The 25,351-nt window shown below is 36.4% G+C and overlaps 1 protein-coding gene across 9 annotated transcripts in view; it reads left to right on the top strand.

Annotated features, from left to right (window-relative positions):
* Nucleotides 1–25,351, top strand: part of MAST2 (microtubule associated serine/threonine kinase 2) — a 190,144-nt gene that overhangs the window by 41,564 nt on the left and 123,229 nt on the right. The window contains exon 1 of one of the 9 annotated variants that reach the window (XM_068690816.1): nucleotides 5,974–6,721. The exons of 7 other annotated variants lie outside the window; for them this stretch is intronic. In XM_068690816.1, the coding sequence (XP_068546917.1) occupies nucleotides 6,683–6,721 (39 nt within the window). In that variant the 5' untranslated portion in view covers nucleotides 5,974–6,682. Of the gene's footprint in view, nucleotides 1–5,973; nucleotides 6,722–25,351 lie in introns of those variants that run through there. One more of the 9 variants, XM_068690819.1, reaches the window with a different exon arrangement.

Below are 25,351 nucleotides of genomic sequence, written 5' to 3'. Positions count from 1 at the left end.
GACACGCTTATAAATCTCTGGATAAACATTGCTTGATCAAAATAAATAAATAAAAATCCCCAAATACTTCAGCTTCAGATTGACAGTGAAACATTTGGCTCATTTGGTTACACAGACAAATGTTACCAAAGATTTAAGAAAAACATTTCATTGAAATTGTCATCTAATAATCTTCCGGAAAGTGATCAGCAGATGATGTGTTATGTAAGGAAGTGTTGTATCTTTAAAGATTGCCACAAACTGATGTCCTGTTGCTTTTATTTTTTACTAAATAGAGTAAGAAAAATAATGAGTTTTGACTCATGAAAAGAGTGAATTTTGAATCTCAATATGCTGGATTAAGGTATTGTTCTTTTCAAAGTTCCTTGATAATAAAACATGCAATAAAAGCATTACATCATGTTGATGATAACTGAAAAGCTGTGGATGTTGCAGCCTGAATTTGAACATGAGTGATCTTGTTGTATGGAAAATGATCCATAAATTGATCTTCATCATTGGATCATCCTGTTGCGTAGCGTGAACTTTCTTCACACTGCATCTCCCCATAAGCAGGGTCCAAATTGTGTTGAGAGGATTTCTGGTGTTTCTGTAGCAAATACTAAATATCACAAGCAGCTTTGTTATATGTTGTATGAGCTGTCAGTGTCGATGGACTTAGACCTCTAGCATTACGAGTGTAAGGTGTGCAGCTATTGAATTCACTTAAACTACCCTGGAGAGTACACAAAGCTTTGATCCACAGTGTAATGATTTGATTGCCAAGATAGCCTTTAGTGGTTTTGCTTTTATGGTAGGGGCCGTTCTCCATTCTGATACGATGGAACACACTGCAGAAGGTGGCAGGATGCAGTGACCTGAAAGAACCACAAAGCAAAATGAATTGCTCTTCATGTTTTAGTTCATTTTGAATAAACTGGATGAAACTTTTTGAGTGAATATTGAGTGATTCCTGAAATTTGCCTCCACTTTCGATTACAGTTTAGGATACATAGAAGGTACTTTATGTTCAGCATAGATAATACAACAAACTAACTGAACACAGCTAAGAGATGAACTGTGTGATTCTGTACAGATGCTTCATTGTGCATCTGAATATGCACACTCCAATATAGGAGATGCAGGCTCCTTTCTTGATTATCTCCCTTCTTTGCAGTTCGTTTGGTGATTAGAAAATGTGAGTAATAGGATAATAGCTTGTTCACAATTTCTCAATTGTTTTCTTGCAAGATGCATTGTACATAGCAACTACTTTATAGCTTCTGTGGTCACTGCTTTCCTAATAGTGAAATTGGTATGCCTTTGGTCATCTTTTACTGACGCTACCCAAATACCACTGGCTTACAGAAAAGAACTGTTGCTTTGATTGTACTGAAGTTAACACGGAAAACTCTAGTCATCTTCAGACATAGTTACTGGAACTGTTCTAACCTTTCAGATTCTTCTTCTACAAGACAGAAGTGTAATAGAGTTTGGTAGCAGTCAGTGGGATGAGGTCTGAATCAGCATGGTGGAGAAAAGATTTCTTATTACCAACAGAAATGAAAGGTTCTTGGAGTATACTCCATATTATGTAAAGTGAAATGAAGGTTCTGACTGAAATGTAAATGCAGGATCCTTCATAGATTTGATTTTCCTTTTGGAACGTGAGTAGAAAGTGGTTGGTCCAACGAGATGTTTCATCTTTTTTCAATGTCGGGTAGGGTTGGATGCTGCCTAGCCTGTATGGAGTAAAATTCCACATCTTCGTAATGTTTTTGAACGTCTTGTCATACTTGTTGATTTTCCTGTAAAGTTCCTGATAAGGAATGTTCCCGAAGTCCAATTCTGATCTAGTTTTCTGCCCTGAAAACATTTGTTTTAGATCTTTCCATTTTATCAATGCTCATCTTGAAATGTAGGACCTGACATGATTTTCTGTAATGGTCTCATCAGTGTCGTGTACAGAGATGGTACCATGATACTCATACTGCTCGTTTATGACATGTCAGTTCTTTTGGTCTGTTCAAGGCTTACATGAACTGTCATATCTATCACACGCTTTTTAGAACTATTTTTCAATCTTCAACTCTCTGTTACCCCTAGTTACTTTGTAGAGTTCATCTTTTAGGATGCAGTCTTCACCAAGGACTACTTTTGCTTTCTACGTGAATAAAGAGATAGAATGATTACACTGGGTTAGCTTCACTCTGATAGCAGCTCATTGCAGGTGCCTAAGGCAGAATCTTTTTCCTGAATATTTGCAGCTATTTGTGGTTTGGGGTTGACTTCAGTATGTTTTTCTGTTTTGAGAATTCTTTGTATTTCTTCATTTCTTCGTGAATCTTCAGTGAATTTGTCCAAAACTTTTAGCCATGTCCATGTGAAGCTTTTTTAGCCTTTTACAGTAACAAATACCACAACGTGACTGTTGTGCAGAGCAGTATGTCCTTTTGTTTGTTTGGAAATTGCTGATAGCCCCATGTAATTCATTCTGGAATTGGAAAGCTTATAAGCTGTCCTTCCCTACTCATCAAGCTAACCATTGCAGGAACACATTTACTGGAAGTTCCTGACTCTTTCCATTTTTTGATGCCTTCAAGTCAAGATTGAATAGCTTCTCAGAGAGTGCTGCAGCCAAATACTTTATTTGGGGCTCTATGTAAAAGGTCACTGGAGAAAACTTTCTGTGTATACAGAAGGACATGTGACAGCTATTTCAGACTGTGGTAGAAAGTATATGTGTAAGTTTTGTTTTCTTTTTAAGCACTTTTTTTCTTAATTAGTTGAAAAGATACAGAATGATGAGAATTAAGCCTTTGGCACAACTATGCCTTTCCTTCCTGAAGGACAACAGGGGAATGCAAGTGTACGTCTGTTTTATACAGTGTCTCAAAGAATGTAAATCATCCTACATGGACTTTGTACTTTTTTATTTATTTTATTTTTTTTTTAAAGCTGTGCCTTCGTTTGGATTTTAACGGGAGGCTAGGAAGGCTCTGCTGTGGAATTGGTTAGATTATGTTCAGATGATCCACTATCATGCTTCCCCTTTTCTTCTTCTCTCCTTGTTGAGGAGAAAACAGAGTCTACCCCAGGTTTCTTTTCGTTTGATGGAAGAAAGAAGAACTGAGTTAGGAGCTTATCAGTTTGTTCACCGGTAACGTCAGTCTCCCTCTTTTCATCTCCCTTTCTAATTCCATTTTTCCTTAGCAAGGTTGAATGCTAAGGTAGATACTGTGATTCTTAAAGGATTCAAAGATTACACGACTCCTTATCTTGAATTTTTCTTCTGATAAACAGCCTGCATCTGAGAACGGTTGGAAAATCTGTTTTATGACTTATATAAATGATAAAATTCTATTTTATGTACTTCAGTTTATTTAATATACTTCAGTACTATATCTCATAGTGAAATCTTTTATATGAATACATTCCCATCTTTGGTTGGAAACTTACCCAGCAGATCTCCTAAGGTGCTCAAATGAGTGCTAAAGGATGGAATAGTCTCCTGACAAAATGTCAGATAAATTTCTAAAGGTAATGTTTTGTGAGGAAAAAAATCAGTGTCAGTGAATTGCTTTTAAATTCCACTTGTCCTTCACTTGATTTGGTTTGATACTGAGTACTCTCCCACCCATTTTTGTGATTGCTTTTGATTTTGTTGAAGGAATAAGAAGGGAGAGTGGATGACCGTTAACAGTTAAATAGGAGGGAAGAAAACGGTAGTCATCACATTTGGGATTTTTTTGGTGACAGTTTTTGATCTGCCATTTCAATAAGGATTGTTTGCTCAGAAGAAGGGAAGGAAAGAGGGAAGCTGGAGGAAAAACCATGCCTGTTTTTTTGCAGTAGCTCTGATTGGCTTCTCAACCCCAGAAACCGGGTAAGTGTGGCAGGCAGCCAATTTCAAAGCATTCTCCCCAAGAAAGCTTGAAATTTGGAAGAGAACAGATGATTCTCGTGGTATTCTGAGACTTGTGCCAGCCTCAATCAATTATAAGTCACTTGTGAAGACATTTTGAGAATTGCCAATGCCTGAATATTAAGGTAAATAATCCATGAAGGGTTAGGTTTATATGTGCTAATGGAAATGTTTTCAATTATAGTAATAATTGGAACTGTATACTATTGTGTTATCAGGCTTACATCGTTTCATGTAGCGATTGATATAGGAGGAAAATAGCATGTGAAAGGTATTGCATAATTCTTAAGATTACTTGATTCCTCTCACAGTATATGTTATTTAATGCTGGTGGCCTTAGAAGAGGTAAAATCAATGATGCAGCTAGTGTGTGGTTTAATATAAATATTCCTAAAATGTATTATAGACTAAATATAAATGGCAAAATGCATATAATACAGGTATGCATGCCAAAATGTTTCATTTCTATGGGATTTCTAGTAAAAGTAGAATTTGTTTGATGCTATTTTCTGGTAAGTGAAGTCACAGTGTTAGGATTCCTTTTCTGAAGAAGCTTATTTGGTGGCAAAGAGCAGGAAGTAACGCCAAAATCCATCAAAAATACTGCAGTGGAGAAATATGATCATCTTATGGTTCAGTCTGCGTTTAACCAGAACTTTACCTGTGTTTTTATGCTGCTCTTCTTCCCGGTGCCATGTTCCCAAGTTGGCACGCGGAGTTTTGCGTGCAGCTTGATGTTTCCCCCTTCAATTCGCCAAAGAAGATCCTGTGCCTTTAAAATCAAGTGGCTCATTGAGTTGTTTTCGGTAGCGCGCTGCTTTTTATATGGTACAGTATACTCCATGCAAATGAGCTGCCTGCTCAGCCGCTGTGTGGCTGCCTGCCCTGTTGGGGAGCTCACAAAGACTCTGCAGACCTAATTCAGCATTCAGTTGTTTAAAACGGCAGATGGAAGGAGGTATCGGCAAGATGAGGATTTATTAGCTGCTCACAATAAAAGACCACACTGGCTCTGCAGAGGATCAGAAAAAACCTGGTGAATGGGATTGAGTTGTATCTGCTTTCAGCTGACTTTACAATGATGTGTTTAGCTCATGTGACTCGGTCACTTAGCGTGAAGATCAGCTAAAGATTTCCATGTAAATATCTATTCCTCTAAGCACCGTCAACCTGTGTGCTTTTATGGAGACTTTTTTGGCTTGCAGCTGTCATAACTGTGGGAACAGGAACATTTCATCAAGCTGTGGTAGGCAGCCGATGGTCTGGGCTCTCCTTGTTGCATTTGCACATCTCAGGATGTCTGGCTGAAATCCCCTCATAAACACAGCTCTTCATGAAGTTTGATTTCTTTTATGTATCTAGTGAAATCCTTTAGAGGCTGAACTTAGGTTCTTTTTAGGTACAGTATTTATATTCAGAAATTATAAATAGGTTCTTCCTAAGCTTTTATCAGGAGATGAAATCTGTTGCTTTAGCTCTCTGCTAAGAAATTGTAGGCTGTTGCTGCTGTAGGTTGTTGGTTATATTTGCAATATTTCTTTTTTTCCTTTCTAACATAGAAAGGAAGTGCATAGAACAAAGATTCTGTGAGATGCTCAGTAATTGAAATAATGCTGTGATGAATGTAACTAGATTTTTATTGAAATGGTGTTTCGTATAGCTAGAAGTGTTATCATCATTTGTTTTTCAACACAGGCTAACAGCTCATATTTTAAAATGTGACTGCAATAATATACATAAAGGGGGAAAGCCTCCTTTGACCTTGCTGGAGTTGTCTGTGCGAAGGTGGTAGCTGGCAAACAGAAACTGCAGGACAGACTGCAAAAGCCTCAGCTGAACTGTGCTTTTTTTTTTTTTTTTTTTGCCTTTTTGCCATGGATGACGAAGAGGGAAGGGCTGCTAAAGACAGCTCTAGCTCTGTCAGTGATGAATAGATGAATGTTTTCTTATATGTTCAGAACTTGCAACATGTGTTCCAGACCCTTCAGCACATGAGTCGCAAGATCTCAGCAGTGAACTAAAGAATGTGCCGTGTCTGCTGCATATGAGGAGACCAGCATACCTCAGAGATAGCAGAAACAAAAGAATGTGCGACAGTATCTGAAGAGTCTGACATTTGCTTTGTCATACAGAGAAGTAAAGGAATTTTTCAGAATTTGGAGAAATAAAATTTCTGTTGTTTCATAGTGAGTTTTTTTTCTAATTTTAAATAGTACCGTTCCCTGTCTGTCTACAGAATTGATTTTTAGTTAAGTGTGAGCATGTGTTTTTTAAGGGAAATGTGACCTGGATTTTGTGAGCTTATTATGAACAGTAAATGAAGGCAGCTGTTGTAGTTTGCTGATCCCTTATGTAGCTGAAGTAAATGGAAATAAAGCAAAAATAAGTGTGTGTGTGGGGGGATCTGAATTAAATTCCCCCCTTTGGTCTTATGTGGAGGCGTGGATTATTATATTTCTAGACAGTTGTGTGTATGAGGGGAATGAGACATCCAACCTTGAAAAGATTTAGGAAAGTCGACCAGATTTTTTCCAATGTGACCTGCTAAATCTGTCACAAAAGAGGCAGGCAAAATTACGTACAAATAGTCAGAAACCCTGGCTGCAGTTCTTCATGACAGGCAAGTGAAAGACCATGTCCTATTTTTAGAGTGGATGGAGGAGGGGTGAAGGGGGGAGAAAAAGTTTGAAAATAATGGACTTCTTTAACAGTTAGAGAGCAAAGCTAGCCAGAAGCAAGTGAGCTTTAGCAGGAATTTGTGATCAACAGAGTCAAGATATGGATGATTCAAGTATTCTTCGAAGAAGAGGGCTGCAGGTAAGTGTAACTTCAATCTTTTTTTTTTTTCCTACTGCTCGCAATGTCGACGGTCTCTTAAAAATGACAGTCTTTCAAGTGAACTCAAGTTGACTGAGTACGTAACAGTGATGCTAGAATTTGAGTTTTCTTGTTTTCAGCTAATATATATTTTATTAATTAGAAGTAGAATTTTGTATGAAGTAATAAAATGCATCTTGTTAGTTTCTGCTTTAAATCCAACAGGCTTGTGAAAGCCTTTAAAAAATATTCTTATGGAAAGAAGTGATGTCCAAACTATAAAGCTTACCTTATTTTTGAAACTTCAGTTTTACAGATATTTGTAAAATCTTTTAAGTGACTTTTCTGACTTGCCTTAGAGTTGCCATTTTAGTTGAGCATTATTTAAAAAATAAATGTGAAAACAGAAAATGTGAAAACAGAGTATTTTATTTTAGATCTTTTTTATTACTTCAAATGCACAATAATCCAAAAGCAGATGCAATGCAACAGAAATTAAATTCTACAATGCAAATAATATAAATAAATATTTTTTCAACAATTGTAGGTAAGTTGAAACAGATACTCCTGCATTTTCTTGCTAAGCTTTGTGTAACATACTAGAGAAGTTTTATTTTGTAGTGGTGCTGTGGAAGTTTTATTAAATTGCAGTGGTATGACAAGTATGGTAATCTGTGTTAGTGTCAATGGCGTGTGACGACTGAGCTGATTCTTGCTGAGTAAAACAGCTGGAAGTGAGAGAGCTCTCAAATCTTGTGTTATCTGGAAATTGAATAGTTTTTTGCTTGAAAGCATCATATTCCTTTTTTTACGTTGTAATGTGATATAGCCTATTACATATTTGCTAGCATAAATAATTGTTTATAAACCATGAACCTTTCCCATTAAACAATAAACAAACCAGATGACAGGCATGGTTAATTTAACTTCCTTTGAGGAAAATAAATTTTCCATTTTAACATACTACCGTTCATACCTTACTGACGCTTTAGGGTAATTAGGGTATTACTGTTGCATTATCTGAACGTGCTTTGTCTCACCTCTTTAGTAATTGTATGTTTTGATTTTTCTCTGTGCCAGCTTATTAATATTTCTGAAATTAAGTTTGACATAGTGTGCATCTAACGCGGTGCTGGTATGATATGCTCGTTTGTTTGCTCATCATAAAATTAGTTATATTTAATTTTTCATTAACTAAAGTATATAGGATTAAGGTACTTGACTTCCGTGATGATACGTTAACTAGTTGGAACTTAGTAACTAAGAAAATTATTTCTGACCACAGGTATCCAAATTTATTCAAGTTCTATATGCTGAGTCTTTAGAGCTTTTCTGAGCCTAGAATGACTGAGATGTTGCAATTGTGTGGCCTGTGGGGGCATGTTTTGGGGGTATTTTTCCTACTGAAAATAAACATTTCATAACTTCCAAAATAATAAATGGTCTCTAAGAAATGGGATCAATTCAGGAAATATGAAAGACTTAGTCTATTATGTTTTCACTTCACTTTTCTACTTCACTATATGATACCACAGAATTGGGAAGAAATATCTATATAATAAGAGGATATTTCGACAATGTAGATAGAAATTTAATTGTAGAATAGTGTTAATTGCAACAGTAATGGTTTTTCTCAAATCTTTCATTTTTGTAACATGGAGAGAAAAACATTAATGTTGAGTAAGCAAGTTTGTCCAATGTTTTTTAAGGAAGGGTAGTTGGAGCACAACCAGAACTTTGAAATGTGGAGAGCAACTTTAAAAGAAACAAACAAACCCCAAAACAACAAAAAAACAAACAAACAAAGAAAAAAACTCGTATAGGTCATGCTGTTTCATGAATGTAGAGTATGACGTTATTTAGTTAAAGTATCGAATAGAGTTTTGTATTAGATTTGGGTAGTTTATTTTATATATATAAATAAATAAATATATATATATTTGTAAAGCTCTTGGAGAACACCACTTTTCTTTTTGTAGTTCCTTTCATCTTCTAGGCCAGTTTGTTATGCTTCTGGATGTAGTTGCTACCTGTGGACTGTCCCAGTATAAGGATTTTTGTGATAAGCAGTAAGCGTTGAATGGATTTTGCAAGTCTAATGAAGAATTTGAGTTAACATGCCATTTGTCCTTTTTCTCTGCCCCACTCACAAATCAGACAAAGGCCCCCAACTTTTCTAATATCTGACTCACCCAAACCCTTATCTCTATTGCTCTTGAAGAGTGATTATTGTGTTAGTGTCCTGTTCAGGTGGAGGTGAATATGGCAGGTACTGGGAAGAGGAGATTACCACAACGTTAGACTTCAGATCCCCTTGGCTTCTCTGGAGTGTCTAGTGCTACAGGTGATGTTTAGCTTCTCCTGTTATCAGCCTTTCAAATGTAAGTTGAGGTTAATGTCTTCTTAAAGCGAAGGAAGAGACTGTAGAAGTTAATTCAACATTCACTTGTGCTAGACAGGTTTAGCACGCTAGCACCTTATTGGCAAAAAGTTATCTTCATAATAATAATAATGCGGAGCAAGTGCAATGCAAAGGATTTCATACAATGCTGATGATTGTGTTAATTAGTCTCCAAAATAATCCTAAAAGCTTTGCAGAGAAGCTTCTAAAGACAGTTAGTGATCAAAAGAATTCTTCACTATGTCATTAACAAAAAAAAAAAAAAAAGAGGGGAGGGAGAGAGAGGGGAAATAAAAAATAAGTCCTTGTATTAGTGGATTTTAAAATAATTCCGATGATGAATTCCAGGTGAAGCATCCTCGAACATAAATAGTGTATCCTTCCTTCTTGATAACGTAGATGGCAGTGTGACAGCTGGAGAGACAGGGCTCTTCCTTTGTGAATTTCATGATGATGCTTCAGGGGATTACCGAAAAAGGATGTGAAGCTGGAAAAGTCCAAATGTCTACCAGTGGCAGCAAGGACGTGCTGAGACTGGGAATGCATTTCCCTCGTTTAACATGTGTAGTGTGGTAGAATTTGATAATTTTAGTAGTCCTCAGTGTTTTCCATCCATATGTGGTGTAGTGTGTCCTTGTAGTTTGGTAGCTTTGTGTAAAATCCATGTGCATTTATGTAGGTATTATCGATGGGGACATCAAAAATGCTTGGGGAACTAGGAAAAGAACAACAGAGGAGTAAAGCAGATGTGTAACTCCAAAAAGATGGTAATGGTTTTGTTGTTTTTCCCCTGTGTCTTGAAGTGGATGTTTTTCAGAAGAAATTGTGACTCAGACAAGTGACCATTTTATGGAAAATTTCTAGTTTAATGGTCCCTAGGAAAAAATAAAAACCTGTTGGTTTATGTTGGCACTGCCAAGGCAACACACGATGATTACTTTTGGAGGGGCTGCGTGCTGATACTTTGGTGTTGGAAAGCCACTGAAGAAAATAAATTGCTTTCCCATTTCAAACTGGATGTCAATGGCTTTAAAATAACCATCACAGCCTAAATTGGGCCCTCTAATCCAAGCCCCCACTCAAAGCAGTGCTGATTCCAAAGTGAGATCAGGTTACTCAAGGTCTTGTTCAGACTGGTTTTGAGTATTTCTAGGGATGGAGAATTTGCAGCCTTTCTTGGCACCTGTTCTGGTACGTAACCACTTGCACTGAGAAAAATACTGCTTCCTTTATATGTAGTTGATATAGAAGAATGCTTTCCTCAACCTGCTGATACTGTTTCGTACAGAAATCAACTTCTGAAGATGACTTGAGATGAACAAATGAATTATCTTCACCAGAATTATCTTAACCAGTGCTTCTGTCTTACCTTGATAACTTCTGACTATTTTTAGCAGAGTTGATACAGGCTTGTACTGAATTGGCTTCCCTGGTGCTTCCATGTTTTGGGGGTTTTGTTCTTCTTTTGGTTTTCATCTCTTCCTGCTCATTTGACATCTTAGTTGGTGGAATTCTTTGTTATTTTTTGGTGGTGTTTGTCTTCCTTTTCTTCTGTCTTCTTCCCCGCTGCTTCCTGTAGCTGAGTTCTCAGCATAAATATGATGAATATACCTCTTGTGTGTGTTATTCCTGCTGGCTAACAAAAGCAAACTGATTTCTTATTTTCCTTTTTTTCTGGCGCTACTGAGAGCACTATTCATAAGCCTGTAATCTGAATTACCAGGTGCTTTTCCTATCTCCCTGCTCTTTGTTCAAATCAACAGAAATTTTAAATTAGACTTACTTTTTTTTTTTTTTTTTTTTTTCTCTAATACTTCTGACATTTCTTTCACTTTGCTTCATCTCACTGTTTTGAAAATACTGTTGATCTGTTCCTTTCTCATTTTCAGTGGTTACCTGTTCAAGGGCCTGGGTTGCTTGACTTTCAAGTTTCCTTGTGCTCATCTCTCACAGGCAGCTTATTCTTTTCAAATTCTGTTCTTTTTTTGCCCTGTTAAATGAGCCATTCACTGTCACTAGCTCATCCAGTTCTGACAAAGGCATACATACTTTTCCCTCATGCTTCTTGTTACCTCCATTACCTGAAATACACTTGAGATCACTGCTGTATACTTTGTCCCTTCTCTGGAGACCCTCTTCTGCTGTGATCCATGCAATAAATAGCCACATTTTGTGTAAGCAGATGACCTAAAGAGACAGGAATTGCTCCTGTAGGCTAAATCAATATATTGGGGTGTGACCTGGCTACCTGTCTATATCACCTTCCTCATGTCTTTGCTCTGTAGCATCCTGTTTGGCCTCAAACAGTGAAGGCTAACTGCTAATTAGTAACAGTGAAATAATGTGGAAATGAAGGTCTAGGAGGGGCAAATCGGATTTTCTTGGTGTATGTATGCAGATGTGTGTATATGTATGTACACACACATAACATGCACACAGTTTGACATAGTTGTGCAATTGTATTGACAGAAGAATGAGAAAGTGCTTCTAATAATGAAATATTCTTTTAATTTGTAGGCTTTCATTTTGACTAATGAACTTGGACTATTGACAAAACTTACTGCCTAGGGACAAGTGGTAATGCAGGTGTGGAGCTGCTTCTACTGTATTGGGCAGAGTTGTTTTTTTAATTATTGTTATTTGGTGTATATATCATGATGTGAAATACATCATGATGCATGTTGTGATATGTGTAGGGTAGATACACTACAGATGCTATGAGGTTATCAGGTATGTGTATCATTTGTTTTTCCCTGTTAGTTCTCCACAGATGAATAGTAGTATCCCAGGAGTCCCAGTGAAAATGAGCTTTTATCTTCAACATCATCTTGTACTAGAAAATGGCAATTTTTTTGCATTACAGTAGCTACTGCAGATATGCTTTTACTCTTATCATATGTGCAAGAAATTAGTTTCTATCCTAAAAATCCTTGCTAGGAAGTACAAATAACGAAAGTAATGGAGGGAGTGATATGGCAAATTTCACATACTTGTCATGGAGATTATTTTCTGCATTTGTGGTATTTAGATGTGGTTGGATGTTATCAACAAAGTTCTCTGCATTTCTGTTTTCCTACATACTGCTAGTCCCCACTTGGATTTTGTTTAAATCTGGGTTAAGTTCAACTTGTTAATTTACTTTATTGGATTCTTTTTGTCCTGGTTTTAGTAGAGATGTGAAACACAAAGTGCATCACAGTACTAGAATGTATCTATCTTGGTTAGTGTTTTCTACCACACTGCACGTTTGACTATAATCTATATAAATGTAAACAAACAAACAAAAAACACAGCAGAATTATATTTCTCATTCTAAAGATAAATTTTGTTTTCTTCGTGAGGGAAAAAAATTGGACATGGAGAATACCATCTCAGAATATTTGGTGGACTTAATTTTGAGCTTGCTTATTTTACTCTAAGGCCTTAGCACTTGTTTTGTTTCATGGAGAAAGGGAATCAGTGGTCACACGATCTCATTCTGTGTTAGGCTTCATTATATTTAACAAGAAAATGCTTATTTTACCGTTCAGTTTTTGGTACGGTTTAAACCTTCTCTGGGATGTCTTTGGACAGAAGAATGTTGCTTTTTACAATATTTTTGTAAAAATCTAAAAGTGGAGACTGTTTCTGTAAAGGAAAAGAATCTGTTTACAGTGAGGGAAGACTGTAAATGGCACTCAAATTCTTTTTTTTTTTTGTTTGTTTAAAGCTTGTAAAATGCATTTTAACTGAAAAGTTAGTACATGAATTAAGCTTAACGCTTTACTTCAGATTTACAGTGGAGATCCATGCATACATGCACATATGAACGTTTTCAGATATTTTGAGTCTATTGGATTTGTGGTTTTGGAACTGCCTGCTACAATGTATGTTGCCATGGGAAATACTGGCACCTACTTGCAGGAGAAATCTGGCTTTGCTTTTACAGCATTTAAAAGAAATTAGACTTTGAGCAGCTTTCTGAAATCATAGATTGCTCTCATCTTTACTCCTTTGGTTCTTCTAGTGTGTTTTTCTTGATTTATATGTTTCCTAGTGCTATGCTGAGATGTGCAAACCATCTGCCCACTTTTGGTAATTCTGCACCCTCCTTTAAACTCCCTCCACTCCCCCAGGTCCTCACATTTAAATTCCACGCACAAAATTTGGACTGGTTGTTCACGTTGCTTTGGGGTTTGGCCTGGACTGTATCATTTTCTTTGTGCTTCTGGTGGGAGACAATGGAATGCACATTGAAACTAAAGAGAAGTTTTGGTTATGAAGGAGATTGGTTTCACCCCCATCCTGGAGATTTATATCCTTTTGGGATACATAGGATCTGTTTAAAAGAAAGAAAAAAACCCTCATAAATTGAGAGAGAAAAATTTGAGCACATCTCCTCGTTATCTTTGAAGGGATTGTTTTAGACAGCATTCTTCTAAAAACTTTGAGTAACAGTATAAATTAGATAGAAATTCTCATATTTGGTGCAAATACTGGTCTGTATACTGGCTTCTTGCATTTACCAGTAGTGCTTTTTTGTATATGTGGCGTAATGGCTTTGCTTTGTTCTTGACACAAGACAACAGAAGAATGACAATGTTATGTTTGTATCAAAGCAAAGCTGACAGTTCTGATTTGAAAGCTCAAGCTTAGGTTTGAAAAGAAAAAATATTGAAATTATGTCTAGAAAAAACATGGATATTGCTTTGAGTTAGGTGAGTTACTTCTAAAAGATAACATTAGAAACTTAGATGTAAAGTTCTACATTTGAAGCCTGGAACGTTTCTGGGTGGTTTTCTGTAGTTAACTAGTTTTAGGTACTTGAAGGATTCAAGACTGAAAGAATAAACAAATGTCCTATGGAACATAATCACATTCCTTTTTTAATTTAGGTTCTTTGCTTTGATAAGATTTATTTTATACTGCTTACAGATTTACCGAGAACATAACTGAATCCTCAGGTCAGATGTCTGCTGAAGGGCTTCCAACTGCAGTGATGTAGGCAGTCACGAGTTTTATTGACATCTGAAGAAGAGGTGGTAACGCAAGAAGATAAATAAAAATGGTTTATGTAGATACTGAAATTATGTGCTTATTTTAGGATACAGGACATTCCATACTGTGCGTTTTTTTTTTTTTTTTTTTAAAAAAAGACATTTTTAAAAAATCTTATTTTTAGGTTGATTCCCAAAAGAACCAAGCTTTTTTGCTTGGATGTAGTTCCTACTCTCCTCCCAGTAGATTTTCTACATGTTAAATTAATTAAAATTTGGACTGTACAAAGTGTCCAAAAGGTAGTTTAATGTCTTCAACCTCTGTGAAAATCAGCAGCTGACAAAAGGACAGAGACCTACGTTAGTGTCGGCACAGCAGGTAAGACCAGATGAACTTGCTGTTACACATCAGTTGGCTGGTCACTACCTGGGTGTTTCCAGACTGGCTGGACAGCGTGCACTGCCTTTTGCTCAGGTGGAATGTCTGAAGAGACTTGCATGAGGAGGAGGATTGGCGAACGCTGACAATATATTCATGGTCTACTGGAATTCATTAGCTAGGTTAGTCAAAAGCACTTGTTTTGATTAAACTCATTCTGCAGAAATGAATTGTGAAGTTCTGTTATGCAGGTCTGCTGTAATCTTGTGCGTGGATGCCATATGTTAGACCATAGGAAAATGGATCGTTATGACATGTGTGAGTGTACTGCATCTCATTGCAGAATTGAGGATGCATGGTTGGAGAGGTAAGAAACATCACCAGTTTTGGTGGTTATCTGCCTGGCACATGAGCTTGCACACTGGTTTGATTTTTCAGGACTGGTGCTTGTGTTCTGCTTTGCAGTGGAGTAGGAAATGGTACTGAGCTTGAGAAGCATAAGCTTCTGGCGTTCACTCTGAACACATAGAAAATATAGCAAGGGGAAAAATATGAAAGCTTGTCAGAACAAAAAATCCTTGAGATATGGACAAGGATAAAAGGTTAAATGGTTTGCTCAGGCAGAAAAGATAGTATTTAGCTGCTGTCTTCAGGGTATTGTTAAATTGTTCTGATAATTTGCTATAGTTATGCTTAAATGAGTGCTTTCAGTTTGTCAGTAAGGACTTCATGAATGCTTGTATAGCTGAACTAAACTTTTTATTTTCAGCTTGTGTGAAAAGGTGAAATGCCAGTAATTAATTCTACAGCTTCAGGAAGAAAGGTTTCGTGAGCAGGTGGCTGTATGAAAGAACGGTTCTATGCGTGTGCATCTGAGTACAAGTAGGTGTTGGACTAAGGAGTTCTTCCCAAAGATAAATGGTGATATCTTTTCATACATTTCATTGTTTTGAAAGTGTCTTCTTGATGGACTTGTTTGTTGCTGGGAGGCTGTGAAATTTTTGCTGCTGCTGGTAGTTGCAGGGATTGCCGTTGCTTTTGTTTCTTTCCCTAGCCATTAGCCGCTCAGTGTGCTCACTTGGGTTAATATCACTTCATTTTGTTCTTGCTTTATGATAAATCCCAAATCTTAAAAACAAACCCAAAAACACAATACAAAACAAAACAAAACGTTCTCCAACCTAGCTATATAACATGCTGCTACTGTGCTGCAAGACTAGTGTTTAATCTGCTTATCTGTAACAGTCTTTGCTGCTTACACAGACCCACTTACCTCTTTAATGAGAAGATGTGTCCTGCAGTGAGGCAGCATGTATTTTGCTTCTAGGCTTATGTCATCAGCCTAGGAATTGAAATTGGTTGAAGCACTTTTTTATTTTCCTGTCAGTTCTGCTGATTATAGTTGCCTCTTCAGTTTCTCTAATGCATTGAAAGACAGTGGTTGTTTTAAAAGGAAACCTAATTAAAACATGCCAAGTGAAAATCTAATTTTGAAAAGCTATCAGTATAGATTGGGGGCAGGTAGTCTTCTCCTATTTTCAAGGAATAAATATGAAATATCTTTGCATTTTGAATACTTGTAAATTCTGGCTACTGGTCAAATAAATGACAAAATATATTATCAGTTGTGGTGTCTTAATAGCACCTAGAAAACACTCTCTTAAATAGCAAGAGACATTTACAGTCAGTTGTAAACATGTGGCAGAATTTCCTGTATGATTTAGTAGTTGTTCCTATTTTACTTTAAATTAAACTGCTTTACAGAAGCCATTAGTATTTATGGGAGTTCTAGAAGTTGGTGGGATTTTGACATTTCTGGGATCAAGACACAATAGGCTTCTGAAGGATGTTTATATCTAGAAGCCATTACTGAGAAAATATGAAGTAATTGGTAGACACCAAAAAGCCTCTGCAAAATGCCCCTGTGCTATTCTTCTGTTAGTCCCTGAAGTATATGATATTGAATCTTCAAATGGGGGTTATTTTTAAGAGTTGCATCTCCTAGATGTTTTTCACGCGCATGCCTGGCACAACTGTGAGATGGAGGTGTCTGGGATACGTTACTCATCAGCTATGCAAAGAGCAGGGTCTTTCTACCTGCTAGAGCACTGTGGAAGTACAACTGCTGTGCTCTTAACATCTAGGGCAGTTCAGGTATTCCTCATAGCTGGTGTTCAGCTGTCTGGATAAACTCTGAATTTTCAAGCCTGTGGATACACCTTAGCAGCTTTTTTCCTGACGGGAACAAACTGTGAGGAAAAGTAAACTGTATAAAGTTTACATACTCCTTCAGGAATCGAAGAGATGGGGTTGGCTTTGGTCGACCTACTGAGAACTTGCTAGCTATGAGTGGTCGTGTTTCAGCTTGTTAGAGGTTTTTCTTATTGAGCAGGTGAATAGTGTACCTTCTGTCTGTCTGTTAGTGGCACATTTGAAAAAAAAATTGATACAAAAAATAAAAAGCACCAAGAATGCAGGAAATTCAAGTGGTAGGGAAATGATTTATTTGATTAGGTTTAATGGAGCCAGGCATGCTTTAGAAATACGTATTTTCACTTTACTCATGTTTTCTGAAAACATTGCATTTATACTGTAAATAACACAGCGCAGACTTCCTTAAACTTGGCTTATGAGCTTTGAAATCATAATCTCTATTTGGAAAACTTACTACAAATCACTTCTTGTAGTTTTGTGATTCAGAGCTTAAAAAAAGACTGGTAGGTTTATGCAGCTATTCATTTGAATTTGTTAGTCTTACTTATTCCATATTAGAAAGCTAATTTCAGTTTGAATTCAATTATTGTACTATATCATAAATATCTATTAAATGACATTTTACATAAATGCTTCTATATGATTAAACTTTGAAGTTTCTCTTTTCTGCTTTAATGATCAAGAATAATATCCAATAAAAAGTATTAGGTTGTTTCAGATTTTGATGATCTGTGTTCTAGTATGTGATGGTTCTAACATTTGATGGTCTAACATTCAACCTCACTGTCCTTACCAATAAATGTGGTAGAACAGTTATGTCTGGAAGATAATAAGGTCCATTCTCCCACATATCCTGATGTGTTTTCTGCTGTGGGCCTTTGAGTGGAGTGTTCTTCTTCAGGCTTCTTATAATACAGTGAATAAGTAGCTTAATTCTTCCTCTTTCATGCCACTTATAGCAATATTCTTTGCTGTCCTTCTAAGGAATATATTCTTCTTTTATTTAATAATGATTTCATTTTTTTTTCTTGCTTCTCTTTGGAGGTGAGATGTGTCATTAAAATGGGGGCTTTGGAGCTAGCAGCACTTTGTCTGCGAATACTGACAAGGAATTCTGAGGATGGGAAGTGGTTCAATTTTGTTTTTACCTGTCTTTGGTCAAATCTATAAATGACTCATTTTGCTAATGGCAATGCTCCTTTTAATTCAGATCATTTTAGCACAACAGATGCTTTTGTAGCCGAAGATTTCTCTTTCCAAAATGCTCTTGGATATTAGTGTGATAAAATCATGTTTGGAATGAGAATGAATATAATTACTGCCTATTGTATGGCATAGCTTAAACCTCATCTAATTACTTTTAAAGTACTTTCATCAAATATGAACGTATTAATTGACTTTGACATTTATCACTTGTTTTATATCAGTATAGGCTAGTAAATGTCACTTGTATTGGCAGCCAAAAAATGAAATGATATCAGATGTCATTGAGGTAGGTTAGTGTAGTCCATGAATGAGGTTCTTTCTGCTCCAGTTGTCCTGTGAGCTGTGGCTTGCACATGGTGGCAATGACTCTAGGCTACGTTGGTCTGAAATAGAACAAGCCAAGCCCGTGGCCTTCTCCTCCACAGCAAATCTGGGGGGACTCAAACCTATAAGAAAGTATTTCCAATGTTATACCAGCTTTTGTCTTGAGGTGTATGTAGCGATCTCCTTCTCTGCCAAAATGTGTGTAATTGAGCTTTATTTCTCATAGTCATAGCAAATGGCTTGGCTGAAGTGCACTGACTAGAAAAGAGAGCCCCTCTGGTTGTTGGGTCTCAGTTGGGAGGGGATTAGGATCTTAACCAGGATATGTTTGAAGGCCAGAAGAGTGAATTGCAGGGAGCTAAGAGCAAGGAAGAGATTGGACATGAGTTAAGCAGGAAGATAAGTGGTTTTACATTTCAGGTGGGTGTGAGGATTACAGGGAGTGTGGGCTATTAGTTTCTTCTCCCCAACAATTTCCAGCTATTAACTATTTATTTTTCTCACTTTTATCTTAATTTCTTAAATGGGAATGCTGTGCACCTTCATGTTCTCCCCTTGTTGACTGCTTTGGCAGATCCTACTGTAAAACTCTGAGGGCCAAATTTAACCCATCAGCTCCATTGCACTTGGTGTCTCAAAACACGTACTTATGAAATAGCATCCAAAACTTGTTGTACTGAAATCAGCAAATATTAAAGATTTCATTTTTTAAAAAACTGCATGTTAGGGAACAGCTTTTCTGTGTGCTTCTGACTGCTTCCTTGTAAATTTTAATAGTTTGACAGTGCTGAGCTGATATTTTTCTTCCAAAGTGGCTACCACGAAGAAAGCCCCTCAGGGAGATGGGACTCCTGTGGACTTTCAGAAAGCAATGTTGTGCTTGATTAAGTTTAGACAGATGATGGAGTGATGTAGTAAAATCATTTCTGTTAAGGCATAATATAACATAGAATGCAATGTAGTACCATTGGGACTGATAAAAATGAAATACTAAAGAAAAACCATGCCCTTACATCTAGCTTTCAGCAGCAGATGCAATAGATGTAATTTAGTTGTGTGGTGCTGGAAACATAATATTGATTTACCATGAATCAAGAGAAATAGCTTTTACCTTGCCTGGTTGTATGGATTGCAGCAATCTTAGTGAAATGAGTTACCTAAAAATGGGACAGCAAGAAAATTCCTTCTTTTTGATAGAGATGGGAAGATGATTGTAGCTAGGTAAAATAAAATAAAATCCAGTTAGATGTCTAAATGGGGAGCCGAGAGATACTTCATGTGCTGTTGCTGGGACCTGTCAATTTTCCATGGTCTTAACTTCTTGTACTTTTTAAAAAGATAAGTTTCTTGAAAGTTAGACCTCACGTGACTTGCCTAGAATTGAAGCAGACATTTACTGGCATAAGAGAATTTTGGGGTAAAACTTTCCGTGTATCGCTCACACGGAGAACTTGGTCTTTTTGCATAGCATTTTTGTACCACAAGATGACCAATTTTTTCCTGCTTTAAAAACAAACAAAAGAGCACTTGTGGTAAAGTAGAACTCACAATAACTTTCTGGGAGGTTAGTTCAGTTACTACATGGCATGGAACTTTTGGATTTCTCTTTTACTACCTTCATCTTTCAACTAGAAACAGCTTTGTTTTCTTAATGATTTAAAAAGTTGGTGTTCCTTTCACTCATTTCTCTCCTTAATTCTCAAGTGACCTGGTTTCTTCCTAAAGTAAAATTATTTGTAAATACCCTTAATGTAGACACCAACGCTTTAAACAAAGTGTTTGAGTATTGGTGTTCTTGAAACTTGTTTTCTTGGGTCTCTTTTGCGCAGGTCACTGGCATTAGGTGAAAGTGAGTATATCAAGAACCATGTATCCGTTTATTATTTTTGAATTTACAGAAATTTCACACTGTAGGCAAGCTAGAGCCTTTTGATGAGAGCTGTGTGTCCCTTCATTTATTTTCATTTATTCGTAGGCCATGATGGTGCAGATGCCAGCATTCTACAGGTGAGGTTGAACATTATCTCAGACTAGTGCCTGTTGGGGAACTATATATATAATGGACTTGAAAAGATGCTTCATACTTGCGTTTTTTTTTGTTTTCTGATGTGCTAAGATTTCAGAACTTTGGGGTTTAACAACAATAATTTCAACATTTGTTACTGCTGTTTCAGGAAGACAGCTTGATTAGAGGGCTGCTAAATTATTGGCAGCAGGGTGCAGCTTGCAAATGAAACCTGACCACTTGAGAGAAGTGATGTTTTAAATGACACTGTTGCATATATTTTTTTTCTTAGCTAGTCAACTCAATTTCTCCCCAAGTATTCATGGTGCTCCTAAATTTCAGGGAGGCAGATTTGAGAAGGCATTAAAATAATTCCTTTAGGTATTTCAAGAGCATCCCTGCTCTCCTGAAGTGGAAGAAAAACAAAACAAAACAAAAACAATCAAAAAAAACCCCAAAGCAGATAAAAGATGGTTAGCTTTAAAAATAAAAATAGGCTACCCTTGTATGTGGGCTGTTTTTTTTTGGTGTTTGCTGAGTATTTTTATGAAGTTAATTGATTGGGCTCTTTTTTATTTTGTTAAAAGATAAAAAAGTGAATGCTTTGCGTGATCAAAAGACTGGCATAAATTTATTGTCTTGTATGAAACAAATGTTTTTTTTGGGGCCAGTTACTTCCCTGTCCCTTGCATGTGAAAACTGTAAATGCTCAAACAGCTCGAGATATGTTGTTGGTTCTAATAGAACTCTTGAGGGAAAAAAAAAAAAAATCCTGTTTAATGCTTGTGTAGCAAGCAGCTTTAGGAACTGTATTACCCTGCATAAGTACAAGAAAAAAACTTCTCTAATTCTTGAAATGAATGGGGATTCTTTCCTAAATGTCAGCTATATCTCACATTCTCTGCCACTTTGTCTTGGATGCTTGTCAATTTCAAAAAAGGAAAAATAGAATGAAATCCTTTTATTAGCATAACAGTGATTGATAGTTGATGTTATGGCTAAAAATTGCTTTTAAACACAACATTTTGGAACAGTTTGGAAGAGTGCAGAGCAATACTGTAGGCTCTTATTTTCTCTTACAAATCTTCTTGTATCTACCCTTTCTCACTGTCTTTTAACCATGCAAACACATGAATTTGGACAAGATATTTTTTTGGTCAGTTTGAAATAATGTCCACTTTATTGGTGAATTTTATTCCTTCTCTCCCCTCCCCCCTTCTGAATCTTCTGTTTGGGATATGTGTTGTTGATTATTTGTCTCGTGCTAAACTGTTGTGTACTTCATAGCAGCCTGAAAACCACTTAGAAACAGAAAATGAGAAACGATGCAGACAATTTATAGAAATATCCGTAAATGTATTTTAAGTTGAAGCAGAAGATTCTTCTTAATTCCTTGACTGGAGTAAAGATTTTCCAATTGGGGTAACTTAATGACTACTTGCAAAATGCAGGCAAGGCAGTTGAAGTAACTCAAAAATCATAAAAGATAGCTGAGGGAGCAATAATGCAGAGATAAACATTCACAAAATCAATATTCTTTTTTAAAGGTTTAAAATTTTAAATGAAATTCAGAGAAAATCTGTTTTAATGAAAAATGAGGTAATGAGTTAATAGAATAATGAGAGCATTGAAATGTAAAACCAAGAGCAGCTAGCAGCTAGTTTTAGGAAGAAAACAGACCACCTAGCCACTCATTCTTAACCCTGAAAACATCAGCAAATTGCATTTTTATTAAACACAAGGAACAGAAATTAAAATAAACTCAAGCAAATCATTAGCAATATAGTGAACAAGACTTCTAGTATGTGTAGAGTTTAAAAATAAAAACAAACACGTATACGTCAGAACCTATGTTCCAGTGTTGGCCAGGTGAGATGAGAGCTCTGATAAGTGATGGAAACTTTCAGCAGGCTGGGAGATGACTACTGGAAGCTGTGGGGCTGGCTCTAGGTACTGTAAGAACTCAGAAGGATGTGAAAGATGGGATTCTCACAGTGCCTTCAACTCTGAATCTTCATACTCAGTGTTAATTCTTCAGACACTGAAATGAGTTCAGTCTTGGTTCAGTGGTAGGTCAGTTGAGCAGTTTGAAATCCCAGCTAAGAAAGATATTTGTCAGAACCTGCTAGGCAGTTTTTGCCTTTATATACTGAGCAAAAATCAAAGCCAGTGAAGGCATGATGAAGAGAATTAAAAAGAATAGAAAACTCATTTAATTTATAATCATTTTATAAGTTTGTATGAGAGAAACACTTAAAGGGGTTGCTTTGGAAATGTGTTCCTTGTCTTTTAATTGTCCCACCAGAAAAGATCTAGTTAATAGTTTTGTTTCACACCTTACAATCCATGTTTGGGTCTTCAAAATGCTTCCAAAGACCATCTATTTGTAGTATCTCTTACTTACCTTCCAAAATAAATTATAAACTGAATGAATTGGTTTGAAATGCATATTATGGAAGAAAGGTTGCAATAAATGTTGAATCTGATCATATGGATATACTGTCTTTTGAACATTTCTGGAAGCAAATCTTATTTTGCTGCTCTAATACGTTTGAAGTCCAAATTAATCTTACACCTAGATTAGCATTACTGCGATGCGATAATGGATTAAGTACTGATCTTTTCTGCCCCCCTGTTTCATCAGCTGCTTTCTTCTGCAGGAGTGGTAATTGCTTTGGAATGGAAATCTTCAAATAGTATTTTACTTGATAAAGGTTTGTGCAATATCCATGCAGATACTCTTTTGAATTCAAAAGGATTTTTCTACTATTTATTTTGACACATGTTAAATAGTGTAAGAGAGATCAGAATGTGAATTATAATTCCTTAAAGAACTTGTGTAATAGCTATCTGAGTAGAAATATAAAATTGTAATACAGAGTTCAGCTCATGAAAATTTTAAACTAAAAATATGAGTCTCAAGTAAGCAATAGAACATTCATCATACTTAAAGCAGCTAATGCCACAGGATTGACTATAAACAAAGTAAAGCTATCACAAGGGGACAGTAGCCAGCATTAGCTCAGGATGAAAAGTACAAGCATTAATGCAAACATTAGAAGAAAAGTGCTAATATTACTAGTGTTAATAAAGTCTTTTGTTTTTAGTCCAGGTAAAAATTCATAGAGCCTGTTTTGGTCTGGAAGATTAGAGACATAGATACAAAGTTGACATAACCTGATACTAAAAGAACAGCCACATATTGTATAGATTCCCTTTGTCCTTGATGGTAGGCAACATGGATTTTTTTTATTCCAAAGTACACAGAATTGTAATTTTTAGGAGTAATATGAGATGATGATATATTAACAATACACCCAGCAATCAGTGTTAGAAGACTTGAAATAATCCCTTCTCAGTTTATGGAGCTTGCATCTTCATGTCTGGAAGCTGATGAGGAGAGATCTGCCACTCTCCTTTTACTGCAGCTCTAATAGTGGAGATTAATCAACCGGTGTACTTCCAAGGTCCGTATCATAAAAGCGTAATGCAAAGTTTAATAACCAAGCCAAAATTAAATATTTTAATTAACATAGAGGTGCTAATTCTTTTTTTTTTTTTTTTAAATAATGAAAGCCTTTTTATTTAGAGATCCCAAAACCCTAAATAATCATTGATAGCTGGTGGAATCAGTCAGATGAAAAATCCTCTAGATTTCTAGATTTTCTGGAAGAAAATCCTGATCCATCCACAGTGATTTTTCCAACAGTTTGATTTCTAGTCCTAGATTAAAAAGACGTGGTGATCTACCTTCATCTATCCCAAATGACACATTTGTGGCTTAAGAAGTATTTCACCTGGACCTCAGCGTGTCAGCAGCAGGCGGATCCTCCTGTAGACTTCACTTGGTGAAAATTGGAGCTGATGCTCTTGCAACTTCTCTCTCATAAGATATCCTGTAGTGTATTAAGTGGAGTCAAAAGCCATAAAGGTTGTACTTGGCTAGAGAGGATTCACTGAAGATGAGCCACAGAACAAACAAAAAAGTGCCCCGACAGAAAATGGCAATGGCAGCCGTGTAATCAGATGATAAAGCGATCCTACCATGAGGACAAAAAAGAAAAAAACAATTAACCCTCCCCAGAGAATCAAACTAAACAGAAAACAAAAAATAAACAGGCTTAATGCAGAGAAACACAGGCATAAAGCAGCGGCCATGTTGCCTCTGAAAAAATCCTGTCCTTAAGCAGATTAGAAGAATTCCTTCTGTACTAAGCTTTAACAATTTGCTAAATATATTGTAGGCCAGTTTTGAATGCCTCCATAGATTGCATATCTGAAAATCGCATTCCAGAAACCTGTGGCTTTTAAATCTTTTGTTTTCAAGAAGTCAGCTGTAAAAGAAGGTATGTTTTAAACGATACAACAGTCTGTACTGCATCAGTGCATTGGAACAAGATTTGCTCTTCTGGTTTCATTGAAGCTTGTATGTGTCCAAATTAAAGTGTGTGAACTTTCTATATATTCCTAGGAAATGGAATTTCTTTGTACTATGCATATTTATTCATAGAAATTGTGTGTGTGTTGTGTGTGTATACATGTGCATGAAATAAAGTATATGTTGTCCAATTTTATCATTTTGTCTCTTTAGGACCATAGGGAGTGTCGGTACTTCATAATCTGTAGCTATAGTTTCAGAAACGTGGTCAGCTGAAAATCAGAAACTTTTAATTTCAATTTCCAGCACATTTAAATGCGCCCATTTTATGAATCAGTTCTCGTGCCAGCATTGTCCTTTGTTCTCAGTAGCTTTCCTTCCATGGGAATTTTCATATGATTTTACTCAATGAATCCAAGAGACTGTCATCACTGCAGCCAAAGACTACTTTTGGAGGCTGCTAGCTGGAATGGGGGCTGCCAACATTTGGAAGTTGATTTCTTTTTGCTGTACTGGAGAAACTCTGGTGCTGGGCTATGGAAAGCACTGCCTGTGCTGTCACACTGCAGGCCTTCGAAGATCCCTTGTTCTTTTGTCTAGAAAGACAAATTATTTACTCTCTTCTAAAAAGTCATTCCTTAAATTCAGCGTTTGGAGCCGTGAAGATAGTTTTGTCCTGTTTTTTCTAGTTTCAGGCTCAATTGTATATTACACAGCAAAATTAATTTTCAGAATAGTAGCAAGCTG

The sequence above is a fragment of the Anas acuta genome, chromosome 8 (assembly GCF_963932015.1).
Source record: "Anas acuta chromosome 8, bAnaAcu1.1, whole genome shotgun sequence".
Taxonomy (NCBI): Eukaryota; Metazoa; Chordata; class Aves; order Anseriformes; family Anatidae; genus Anas; species Anas acuta.
The sequence above is the reverse complement of the archived record's forward strand: the minus strand, read 5'-3'. Positions and strand labels throughout refer to the sequence as shown.